The 12291-nt window shown below is 45.2% G+C and overlaps 1 protein-coding gene across 1 annotated transcript in view; it reads right to left on the bottom strand.

Moving 5' to 3' along the window:
* Nucleotides 1–12291, bottom strand: part of trim54 (tripartite motif containing 54) — a 53996-nt gene that overhangs the window by 40957 nt on the left and 748 nt on the right. The window contains exons 2-4 of the mRNA XM_033021393.1: nucleotides 11875–12047; nucleotides 6780–6951; nucleotides 6469–6564 (exon numbers count right to left, since the gene is read on the bottom strand). Of these exons, the coding sequence (XP_032877284.1) occupies nucleotides 6469–6564; nucleotides 6780–6951; nucleotides 11875–12047 (441 nt within the window). The remainder of the gene's footprint in view (nucleotides 1–6468; nucleotides 6565–6779; nucleotides 6952–11874; nucleotides 12048–12291) is intronic.

Below are 12291 nucleotides of genomic sequence, written 5' to 3'. Positions count from 1 at the left end.
CTACTGTTTGTGGGTAAGTGTGTCTGTTTAGTGTTCAGCCATGAGCGAATGGCGGTGCGGGCTCGACGGACCTGGTGGTCTACTCTCGCACCTACTTTCTATGTTTCTATGTTTCTAACACGCAGTATGCTCACGCCTCAACTCGGGTTTCCAGAGAGAAGACGAGAGCTTTGTACCAGAGTTGGGCCCTGTTCTAGAGCTCTCTCTCTCCCCGGCCTCTCTCTGCTTTTCGCAGCCCGCTTGCTCGCCCGGCTCCCCTCCTCCTCTTCTCCCCCCCTCGACCTCCTCCCCTCTCCTCCCTCTTTCCCCCCCTCCTCTCTACCCCCCGTCCTCTCTATCCCCCTCCCTCCCCTCTACTCTCTCTCCCCCCCACCATCCCCCCTCCCATCCCCTCTCCCCCTCCTCTCTCACTCCCCCTCTCCCCCTCTCCCCCTCTCCCCCTCTCCTCTCTCACTCCCCCTCTCCCTCTCCTCTCTCTCACTCCCCCTCCCCCCCTCCACCCTTTCTCCCACCTCTCTCCCCTCCTCTCTCTCTCCCTTTCCTCCCCCTCGCTCCCCCCCTCCACCTCGCACCCCCTCCCCCACTACCTCCCTCTCCCCCCTCCCTGCCCCCTCCTCTCTCTCTCCCCCTCCACCCCACCCCTTTCCCCTCCACCTCCCCATCCCTTCCCCCCTCTGCCACCCCTCCAGCCTCCTCCCCCACTCCGCTTCCCCTACACCACCCCCTCCCATCCCCCCACCCATCCACCTCCCCCCTCCTCCCTCTCCCCCCCTCCTTACCCCTCTCCCCCCTGTGTGTGCGGGGTGGTTAGTGTGTGTGCGCAGCCGCAGGCCCCCCTGCAACCGCTCGTTGAGGGGACGGGACCCAACGGGTCTCCCTTGTTCTAGCATTATACTAAAACTCGTCCCTTTGTTCTCAACATTCTAAATTTCCATGTGTATGCAGGGTTGGCTTTCTTTTAATCTCCTTAATTTGTATCTTCTTCCAAAAGGCTTGGCCACAGCCTTCCCATTTTCACACATGCTACTCACATTTTTCCCCTCGACAGGATAAACATCTTCCCGTCACATTCCAAACTATATTTCCAAAGTTTTTAAAGTTTTAATCATTCATTTTAAAAAATGAACTGCTTTTCAGTGGGAGACTCTTGCAGCACTTTCCATTGATGATGTCACAGTGCCATCTCACAGACGTCCAATCGCAATGGATCTCATTTACATATGACATCACAATGGGACAGGGGTGGGAGATTGCAACCTTCACGTGTTTCCACGAATGCAATTAACCTGGCGTGCACAATCAAATAGAACAAGTTGTCCTCCCACTCCCTCTCTAGCCCCCTCCCTATCTACCCCTCTCCATTTGGCCCTTCGAGCTAGCACCGCCATTCAATGTGATCATGGCTGATCATCCACAATCAGTATCCCGTTCCTGCCTTCTCCCCATATCTCCTGACTCCGCTGACTCTGCCAGAGGAGGTAGTTGAGGCTGGGACTATCCCATCGTTTAAGAAACAGTTGGACAGGTACATGGATAAGACAGGTTTGGAGGGTTACGGACCAAGCGCACGCAGGTGGGACTAGGGTAGCTGGGACATTGTTGGCTGGTGTGGACGAGTTGGGCCGAAGAGCCTGTTTCCACACTGTATTAATCTATGACTTGCTATGTACATTGAACATTTTCCTCTTCACATATGACCAGCCACACAATACTATTATCTTGTTTGTTTTTGTACATTGAACAATGGATATTTTTAAGGCAGGGATAGATTCTTGATTAGAACGGGTGTCAGGGGTTATGGGGAGAAGGCAGTAGAATGGGGCTGAGAGGGAAAGATAGATGAGTCACGATTAAATGGCGCAGTAGACTTGATGGGCCGAATGGCCTAATTCTGCTCCTATCACTTATGACCTTATGATATTCTACTCCCCTCAAAATGAATGCCAACATTGCATTTGCCTACCCTTCTAACGACTCAACCTGCAAATTAACCTTTTGGGAATCCTGCACCAGTACTCCCAAGTCCCTTTGCACCTCCAATTTCTGAATTCTCGCCCCATTTATAAAATAGTCTTCACCCTTATTTCTTCGACCAAGGTGCATGACCATGCACTTTGCTACGCTGTATTCCATTTGCCACTTTTTTGCCCACTCTTGCAACTTGTCCAAGTCCTTCTGCGGATACCCTGCTTCCTCAACACTATATGCCCCACCACCTATCTTCATATTATCCACAAAGCCATCAATTCCATCATCCAGATCATTAACACATATCGTGAAAAGTACCGGACCCAAGAGCAACCCCTGTGGAACACCGCTGGTCACTGGCTGCTCACCAGACAAGGCCCCCTATATTCCCATTCTTTGCCTTCTGCCAGTCAGTCAATCTTCTATCCATGCTAGTACCCTGACTCTTATCTGACGTGAAATTCCAACAATATTGGCTATCCTGCTTGGAACATCCTCAAAGAAGTCCAACAGATATGCCAGGCAAGATCTTTGCTGACTTCGACCTATTTTATCAAGTCAAGTCATCAATTTTAATTCTATAGCACATTTAAAAACAACTCTCGTTGGCCAAAGTGCTTTACATCAGTGCAGTTACTAACGTGCTACATACAGTGGAACATAGATCTAACAATACATACATAAATACATACATACAGCGCTCCCTCAGAGGACCAGAGGCCAGTTCATTGGCTATATTTAAGAGGGAGTTAGATGTGGCCCTTGTGGCTAATGGGATCAGGGGGTATGGAGAGAAGGCAGGTACAGGATACTGAGTTGGATGATCAGCCATGATCATATTGAATGGCGGTGCAGGCTCGAAGGGCCGAATGGCCTACTCCTGCACCTATTTTCTATGTTTCTATGAACTCAAGAAACGCTTGTGAGTAGAAATAAGTTTTAAGTCTAGACTTAAAGGAGTCGATGGAGGGGGCAGTTCTGATGAGAAGAGGGATGCTGTTCCACAGTCTAGGTGCTGCAACCGCAAAAGCGCGGTCGCCCCTGAACTTATACCTGAACTGCGGGATAGTCCTGCGCCCCTGAACTTATACCTGGACTCCAGCGACCTGAGGCATCTGGAGGTAGAATGGTGGGTTAGCAGATTTTGGATGTAGGTGGGGGCAAGCCCGTTAAGGGCTTTGTATACAGAAAGGAGGAGCTTGAAATTGATTCTGAACCGCACTGGGAGCCAGTGGAGAGAGGCCAGATCATGTGGTTCCAAGTACCCCAAAACCTCATCTTTGACAATGGACTCTAGAATCTCACCAACTACTGAAGTCAGGCTAAGCGGCCTATAATTTACTTTCTTTTGGCTTGTTCCCTTTTTAAACAGTTGGGTTACATATAATTCAGCTCATCATATACTTTTACACATGTTGAAGATGTGTTTTTTAATGAATTGTAAAAGTAACTCTTGCACAAACCTTTATTTTGGATGGTCGATAGAAGGTCTGGATATGTAAGATGTTTGTTATGTCATTTGATGCAGTATGGTGTATCTTCTTGAGCTTGACTTGTCCTATTTATTTTATACTGACCTTTGTTATTTTATAAAGACACTGAACCCCTGTTAAATATATTTGAAACAAAATAGCAATGGAGCTTTTATTATAAATACTAAAATGGAAGAATATCTCATAAGATTCAAATAACAATATTCTTAGGTCATTAAATAAGAACCAAATTTCTTAGTTGTTTTATTTCCCTTTTTGGAATATTAAATGAATAGATTGAGCAGTCATTAGCCACCTTGCATAATAGCCCATGCTGATATTTTTGAACAGCCAACCAGTTCTCTATCCATGTCAATACCTTACCCCCAATAATATGAGCTCTAATTTTGCACAGTAATCTCTCGTGTGGAACCGTGTCAATTTTTGAAAGTCCAGATGCACCACATCCACTGGCTCTTCCTTATCCATTCTACTTGTTACATCTTCAAAAAACTCCAGAAGATTATTTAAGCATAATTTCCCTTTCATAAATCCATGCTGACTTTGACCGATCCTGTCACTGCTTTCCAAATGCGCTGTTATAACATCTTTAATAATCGACTAAGGCAACTTCCCTACTACCGATGTAAGGCTAACTGGTCTATAATTCCCTGTTTTCTCTCTCCCTCCTTTCTTAAAAAGTGTAGTTACATTGGCTATCTGTGGTCTGACATCTCCATTTGCAATCTGATGTAGTTCTAAAACTCTTCTCCAGTTATGCTCTTTCTGACCATCTCTTATTTTTTTTACCCCATGGTGGTCAAACCTTCGGCTAATAAGGTCCTAGCTCTGTAATTTTCTCCATAAGATCTTCAAATTAAAAAGAAAACGGTAAGGAACGTTCAGCCTGTCTTTAGATTCCATTTCACGGCACAATATTTGGCAATTGAAATAACGAAAGGACAAATGTAAACAAGTACCTTGGGTGATGCACCTGTTTAGAAATGGCAGACAGCATGTTGCATGATACGATCTTTGTGATATCGGCAGAAGCGTACAGTGAATCTTCCCATCATTAAAGGATGTAGATAAAGATTAGCTTCTCTGAACATTATGAGTCAATCTGTTTCATATTGTTTTGAATATATTATGTAAAAAGTAGACCAATAGTACAAACAGATCTAATTGATCTTATCATACAATAAAATGGTTGAGCTGATATTTCAAAGTCCAAAGGAATTACAGGGGATTTTCAAAACTTGATCTTTGACCAATGGCATTCCTACTTTAAGCACAGACTAATTTGGATTTAGTTTAATTTAGTTCAGAGATACAGCGCGGACACAGGACCTTCGGCCCACCGAGTCCGCTGCGACCAGCGATTCTCACACGTTAACACTATCCTACACACACTAGGGACAATTTCACATTTTACAGCAAGCCAATCAACCTACAAATCTGTACGTTAGGAATGAGAGAAGAGAAAAAATTGACAGAAGCTGAATAAATTTGACTTAAGGGTGGTGTCAGTTTATCTGCTCTTTAAGGTGATGAGCTGAATGTTGAATATACCCATTTCATGTTTACTGTGATAGTTACAAAACGTATGCAACCTGATCTAACAATTAATTTAATAAAATGGTTAGGTTTGATCTTTGGATGAAGATCGAGATAATAAGAGTCTGCTTCCAAACAAAGATCGTACTGATTGTGGATGATCAGCCATGATCACATTGAATGGCAGTGCTGGTTCAAAGGGTCGAATGGCCTACTCCTGCACCTATTGTCTATTGTCTAAAGGGGCAGGTGCGCAGCAGGTAGAGTTACCACTTTACAGCACCAGATACCAAGGTTTGACCCTGACTACGGGTGTTGTCAGTATGGAATTCGTACATTCTCCCTGTGACAGTGTGGGTTTTCTCCAAGTGCAAAGAGTATGAATTAACAGGTCTTTTTCAGAATGGCAGGCAGTGACTAGTGGGGTGCCGCAAGGTTCGGTGCTGGGACCCCAGTTATTTACAATATATATTAACGATTTAGACAAGGGAATTAAATGTGACATCTCCAAATTTGCAGATGACACAAAGCTGGGTGGCAGTGCGAGCTGCGATGAGGATGCTATGAGGTTGCAGGGTGACTTCGAAAGGTTGGGTGAGTGGGCAGGTGCATGGCAGATGCAATATAATGTGGATAAATGTGAGGTTATCCACTTTGGTGGCAAGAACAGGAAGACAGATTATTAGCTGAATGGTGTCAGATTAGGAAAAGTGGAGGTGCAACAAGACCCGGGTGTGCTTCTACATCAGTCAATGAAAGTAAGCATGCAGGTACAGCAGGCAGTGAAGAAAGCTAATGTCATGTTGGCCTTCACTGCGAGAGGATTTGAGTTTAGGAGCAAGGAGGTCCTACTGCAGTTGTACAGGGCTCCTGGTGAGACCGAACCTGGAGTAATGTGTACAATCATGGCCTCCTAATTTGAGGAAGGACATTATTGCGATTGAGGGAGTTCAGCATAGGTGCACCAGGTTAATTCCCGGGGTGGCAGGAATGACATATGATGAAAGAATGGGTCGACTGAGCTTGTATTCACTGGAATTTAGAAGGATGAGAGGGTTTCTTATAGAAACATATAAAATTCTTAAAGGCTAGGACAGGCTGGATGCTGGAAAAATGTTCCCGGTTGGGGGAGTCCAGAACTAGGGGTCATAGTTTAAGAATAAGGGGTAGGTCATTTTGGACAGATTAGAATTGTTTTTTATCACCCAGAGAGTTGTGAATCTATGGAATTCTCTGCTACAGTAGGCAGTGGAGGCCAATTCACTGGATGTTTTCAAGGGAGAGCTAGATTTAGCTCTTGGGGCTAAAGGAAACATGGGATATGGGGAAAAAGCAGGAATGGGGTACTGATTTTAGATGATCAGCCATGATCATATTGATGGCTCGAAGGCGCCGAATGGCCTACTCCTGCACCTATTTTTCCATGTTTCTATGAGTTAACTCACAAATATATTGAAATGTGGTTGCTTACCTCAATGGTTTTACAGATTTCTTCCAGCTGAGTAATAATTGCCTGGATTCTGTCATTGCCTGCCACCAGCATTGCTATTCCATCACTAAGCTCAGTCTGTGAAAAATAGGAACATGTATCAGACCACGACAGACCTATTCCAGGTAGCCAAAATAGCATAGTTGGTCCATACCTTAAACATTTACTCTGGTAACATTAACAACTCCTTTCAGTTGGTTTATTAAAATTTTATTTGAGACAGAGCCGCATTTCACTACACAAATAATTTTCCAGGATTTTCCTTAAAGGACTCCAATATATAATCAATGTACCTTTTGACGCTTGTACACATTTTGCAGAGGTGCCACTTCACAATCTTTGTGAGCTCCAAAGACTTTGCACATTGAGCAGGTTGGTACCTCACACGTTAGACAGTAAATATTAATATTTTCATCTTCATGCTCTTCACACTTTAACTGCTGGTCAGGCTTGGTGTGCAGAGGTCTGAAGGAAATTATTAATACAATATATTAAAATTAAAGTAAAATAAAGTATCACATCAGAGAACACTAAAAAAAACATGATATTTTATTAATAACCTGTTGATTTTTCCAGATGATTACCATCTTTACGTCTAGAGGATGCTGCCTCACCTCATAAAGTAAATACTCTCTCATCTCTACACGTGCCTTCTCACCTCCACGAACGCATACCCATCCACCTCCGTCTCCCAGTAAATACACCACTTATTTCCTCAAAGCTCATATCCTTTCCTACTCTCCCCTCACTCAAACCTCCACTCATACTCGATCACTCCAAGCCCTATTCACCTAACAATGCCAGATTTCTAGCTCTGGTCTTCTAGGGATGGAAAGTGATAACTTGGCTTCTTCCCTGCTGCTCCTTTACCAAAACAAAAAAAGGTTTTGTCAAGGTGGAGTACTTGGTCCATGCCTTAAACATTTGCTCTGGTAACATTAACAACTCCTTTCAGTTAGTTTATTAAAATTAATAACCCTCGTCCCTAGCTCTCTCTCCCCCTCATTTTCACCCTCCCATCCCTCACTCTTCACCTCCCCCTAATCCCCCCACTATCCCTCCTCACGTCCCCCACTGCCCACCTCTCCCTCTATTCCCCACTCCCTACCTCCCCCACTCCCCCCTCCTCTCCCTCTATTCCCACTCGTCCCCCACTCTCCATCGTCACTTCTTCCCTCTTCTTTTCCCTCTCCTCCTACCCTCCCCCAATTCCTTCCTCACCTCTCATTTCCCCTACCATCAGTCATTCCCTCCCTCCCTCCATAACATCTCCCCTCCTGACACCCCTCCTCTCCCTCTATCCCCTCTCTCTCCTCCCCACTCTCCCTCCCCAGGATCTCGAGGTTGCCGCTCCTCTCCCTTCTTGTATGCCCCGGAGGAGCATCAGCCATCGGCGTAGATCCTCGGCTCGGCCCGGAAGCACTAGCAGCTACGGCTGAGCCGGTGTGTGGGCGGGGGAGGGCACGGAGGAAAGACAGGGGAAGAGCCATGGGGGAGAGGGTGGAGGGGGGATGGGGAGGGGCAGGAGCCAGTGAGGGGGACCAGAGTGGAAGGGGCTGGAGCTGCGTGGCGTTGTGATGGCGGTGCGTTTGGGACTCACAGCGGGCACTGGACACTCTCCTCCGCCGGGATCAGATACTCCATTTTCCGTTTGGCGACATCTGCCGCTTCCGGTCCCTCTGAAAATTGTGTCTGGTTGGAGACCTCCGCTGGCCATCCTCAGCTCCAGTAAATACGCAATGGCGCAGGAAGGGGTGGACCGTCCCGCGGAGTGACAGGAGAAGAGACCAATCCACGTGGCGCTGACTGGCAGGAGACGAGATAGATCTGCGCACTCGCGGTTTTTAAGATTTTTAAACGTTACTAACTTTTACAATAGACCACCGATCGGAGCGAAACTTGGTGCACTCGCAGCTCATGAGAACGGCGAGTGAGCTGGTGAAAAATCGTAGCGCTGTCGCGTAGCATTTTTGCGCAAATAGAAAATCGCGAAAAACGGAAGAGCACAAGACCAGAGTTTTAGTTATGTATAGATGTTAAGAATTAACTTCTGGGAATTTAAACACCACACATCTGGACATTTGTTCAAACAGTTTTGGTATTTGGTATTTTTCTCCAATTTTATTTGGCTGCTTTTGTCATTGTAATTGAACTGATAAAGATGTTGAAATTGAAGACAGGTGCTGACGTGATGATTAGAGCTGAGAGATCAAGTAATTAAACTATCACAAAATTTAACAAAATTAGGGAAAATACTGAATGAAGCTGAGGGTTTTGAAACAAATGTTCTTGAACTACGTGAAAGGGTGCATTTCTGGCTCTGCTAACAGAGAAGGATTTATAAAATAACAGATCACTGAAAACAAAAAGGTGAGAGTAGTGACAAAACCTGGCACTACCTTTTCACACAAAATAACGTTAATATAGAATGTGATTGTTTAATTTAGTTCATTATAGTATTGTCACATGTACTGAGGTACAGTGAAAAGCTTTTTGTTGCATGCATTCCAGTTAGCGAAAACACTATACATGGTTACAATCAAGCCGCCACAGTGGACAAATACAGGATAAAGAGTATAATGTTTAGTGCAAGATAAAGTCCAGTAACATCCAATTGAAGAAAGTTTGGAGGTATCCAATGTGACAGATGAGAGGTCAGGACTGCTCTCTATTGGTGAGAGCATGGTTCAGTTGCCTGCTAATAGTTGGGAAGAAACCATCTCAGAATCTGTAGGTATATTTAAGAGGGAGTTAGATGTGGCCCTTGTGGCTAAAGGGATCAGGGGGTATGGAGAGAAGGCAGGTACAGGATACTGAGTTGGATGATCAGCCATGATCATATTGAATGGCGGTGCAGGCTCGAAGGGCCGAATGGCCTACTCCTGTACCTATTTTCTATGTTTCTATGTTTCTATGTATGCATTTTCACATTTCTGTACCTCTTGCCTGATGGGTGAGAGGAGAAGAGGGAGTGACCAAGGTGAGACTGGTCCTTGATTGTGCTGGTGGCCTTGCCGAGGATTGTAGATGGAGTCAACAGAAGGGAGGTTGGTGTGAGTGATGGTTTAGGCAAGGTCAACAACTCTCTGCAATTTCTTGCGGCCTTGGATGGCACTGTTCCAAAACCATGCTGTGACAATAGTAGTGCAAAGTTAAAATAATGTCCCCAAATCTATGTAGTTCGGAGCCTATTTGGAGGTTGTAGTGTTCAATAGCCTGATGGTTGTAGAGAAGAAGCTGCTCCTGAACATTATAATTTTCAGACTCCTATACCTTCTTCCCAATGGCAGAAATGAAATGAGAGCGTGGCCAGGGTGGTGTGGGTCTCTGATGATGCTGAATGCTTTTCCGAGCCAGTGACTCTTGCCGATCCCTACCAGAGCGGAGAGGTCAGAACCTGGGATGGACTGGACCTCGTTCAGCATTTTTGGAATCTTCTTTGTTTCTGGGCGTTCAAGTTGCCAAACCAGGCCGTGGTGCAACCAGTCAATACGCTCTCTACTGTATACTTGTTGAAGTTCAAGAGAGTATTCATTGAAAGACTGAATCTTCTCAAACTTCTGAGGAAGTAGAGGTACTGTTGGGCTTTCTTTATGATTGCATCAATGTGCTGGGTTTAGGACAGATCTTCAGAGATATGCACGCCCAACAACTTGAAGCTGGAGTTCTGAATGAAGCTGAATACAGCTGAATACAGTCTTGAGTATAGAGTAAGTAGAGCCGGAGGCTGAGCATGCAGCCTTAAGATGCTCCCGTGTTTATTGAGGAGGAAATGTTGCTGCCAATTCATACAGATTGTGGCCTGTTAATGAGGAAGTCAAGGATCCATTTGCAGAGGGATGCTCAGAATCCCAGTTCTGTGAGCTTGGTAACCAGCTTCGATGATGGTGTTAACGCTGAGCTGTAGTCTCTGAACAACAATCTGATATAGAGTGGAGAGCCTGTGAGATTACATCCTCTGTTGACCTGCCGTGGCAGTAGGCAAATTGTAGCGGGTCCAGATTCTGTTGAGGACGAAGTTGATATGTGCCATAACCAACCTCTCAATCCACTTCATCATCATGGACGTTAGTGCCACTGTCAGTAGTCATTGAGGCACGTCACCTTACTATCGGTATTAGTGATGCCCTTTTAAAGCAGGTGGAAATGTCATACTTCAGTAATGAGAGGTTGAAGATTTCTGCAAAAACTCCAGCCATTTTGTATGCACAGGTTTTGGGAACTCGACCAGGTATAACATCAGGTCCAGGTGCTTATTGAGGGTTCACCCTCCTGATGGATCTTCTTACGTTGGCCTCTGTGACTGAGATTGTAATTCCTATGTGCCTATGGCGGCCTGGGAAGGCACATCAGTGTTCTCCCTATCAAAGCTTGGTAGAACGCATTGAGCTCACCTGGGCTTGAGCTGCCTCCTGATTTCACCTTGCAGGAAGTTATGGCATGTCAGCCCTGCCATTGCTGCCAAACATCTGCCTCATCCTCCAGTTTGGAGCGAAAGTCATTTTTATCTGAACCTTGTATAGCTCCGCTTTGCCAGACGAACGCCCGCCTCTCCCTTTTCCCGACGCCTCTGTTCTAGAAAGTGTTGTAGTTGCTCCACGGGTCAGGCAGCATCTCTGGAGAACATGGATAAGTAACATTTTGGGTTGGACCCTTCTTCAGACTGATTATAGCAGGGGGTAAAAGTTGGAAGAGAGGTCTGGGCGGGACAAAGCCAGCCAAGTTATACGTGGAATCAGGTGAGGTGGGTTTTGACTGGCAAAATCTAATTTGAGATGTGTGGACAAAGGCCAGAAATGAAAAGGAGACAAAAGGTTATGAGATAAGGAGAAAAGTGTTGTGAACTGATGTAGAGGAAGGGGTTTAAGTAAAAGAGGACGACAAGAAGGGGATAGGGGGGTGGGATAGTGGGAGAAATCGGTGCGTATCCGGTGGGGGCGCGGGGGGAAGGGGGGGGGGGGGGAGGGTGGCGGCACAGAGAAGAGAGGGAGGAGAAAAGAGGAGTGGGGTTTGTTGGTTAGTTACCTAAAATTGGTGTTGAGTTACCCAAACACTTAGTATTTTTATGCTCAATACTCTAGCATCTGTAGTTTCTTGTGTCTATGATTTACTGAATTCTTGAATGGTTCTGGTGATTAAAATATTTTTTAACTTACCCCACCCCCCACCTCAGCTGAGAAAACTATGGATGAAAGAATAACTATGAACTAACTAAAATAAAAGAATGACTAAATACAGTACAGTTCTTGAGAGGTCAAATGATAAAACAGAAAGCAACCTCGAAATAAAGCGAGCTTCATATAAATGTACAGTAAATATTGCAAACTTTCACTAGAGCATATTCACTTTCTGCCGAACTGCCTCTATAAATAAAGTGCATTGCGTAACCTGGATGATTCTTGCTTGTAGATGTCAATGATATTTTCCACCAGGAGATTTCTCTGCAGGCCGTAAACTCCATGGCGATCCAGCACTACCTCATGTCGGCAAGAAGGGCAGCGAAAGCGACCCCCTGAAGGCACTGTTGTGGAACCCCTCGACTGCCAGAATGGATTGGAAGCCTGGGAATGAGATATCGAGTGAATATGTCAGTCAATTCCAATAAACAATTTAGCAAGTTATTCAGCTGTTATTCTCAGATCATAGTTCCTTTCTCAATGTTTCTCTTTTTGCTGTTTTCTTCAGCCTATCTTTTCTTGATCAGTAATTCAGTTCAGCACCAGTCACACTTTCCTTAAGAATATTTCCATTAAAAAAAAGCTGATCTGGACTTGTAGAAACAAGGAAATGCAGATGCTGGTGTAC

This window comes from Amblyraja radiata, chromosome 5 (genome assembly GCF_010909765.2).
Source record: "Amblyraja radiata isolate CabotCenter1 chromosome 5, sAmbRad1.1.pri, whole genome shotgun sequence".
Classification (NCBI taxonomy): domain Eukaryota; kingdom Metazoa; phylum Chordata; class Chondrichthyes; order Rajiformes; family Rajidae; genus Amblyraja; species Amblyraja radiata.
This window is presented reverse-complemented; position numbering and strand designations above follow the sequence as displayed.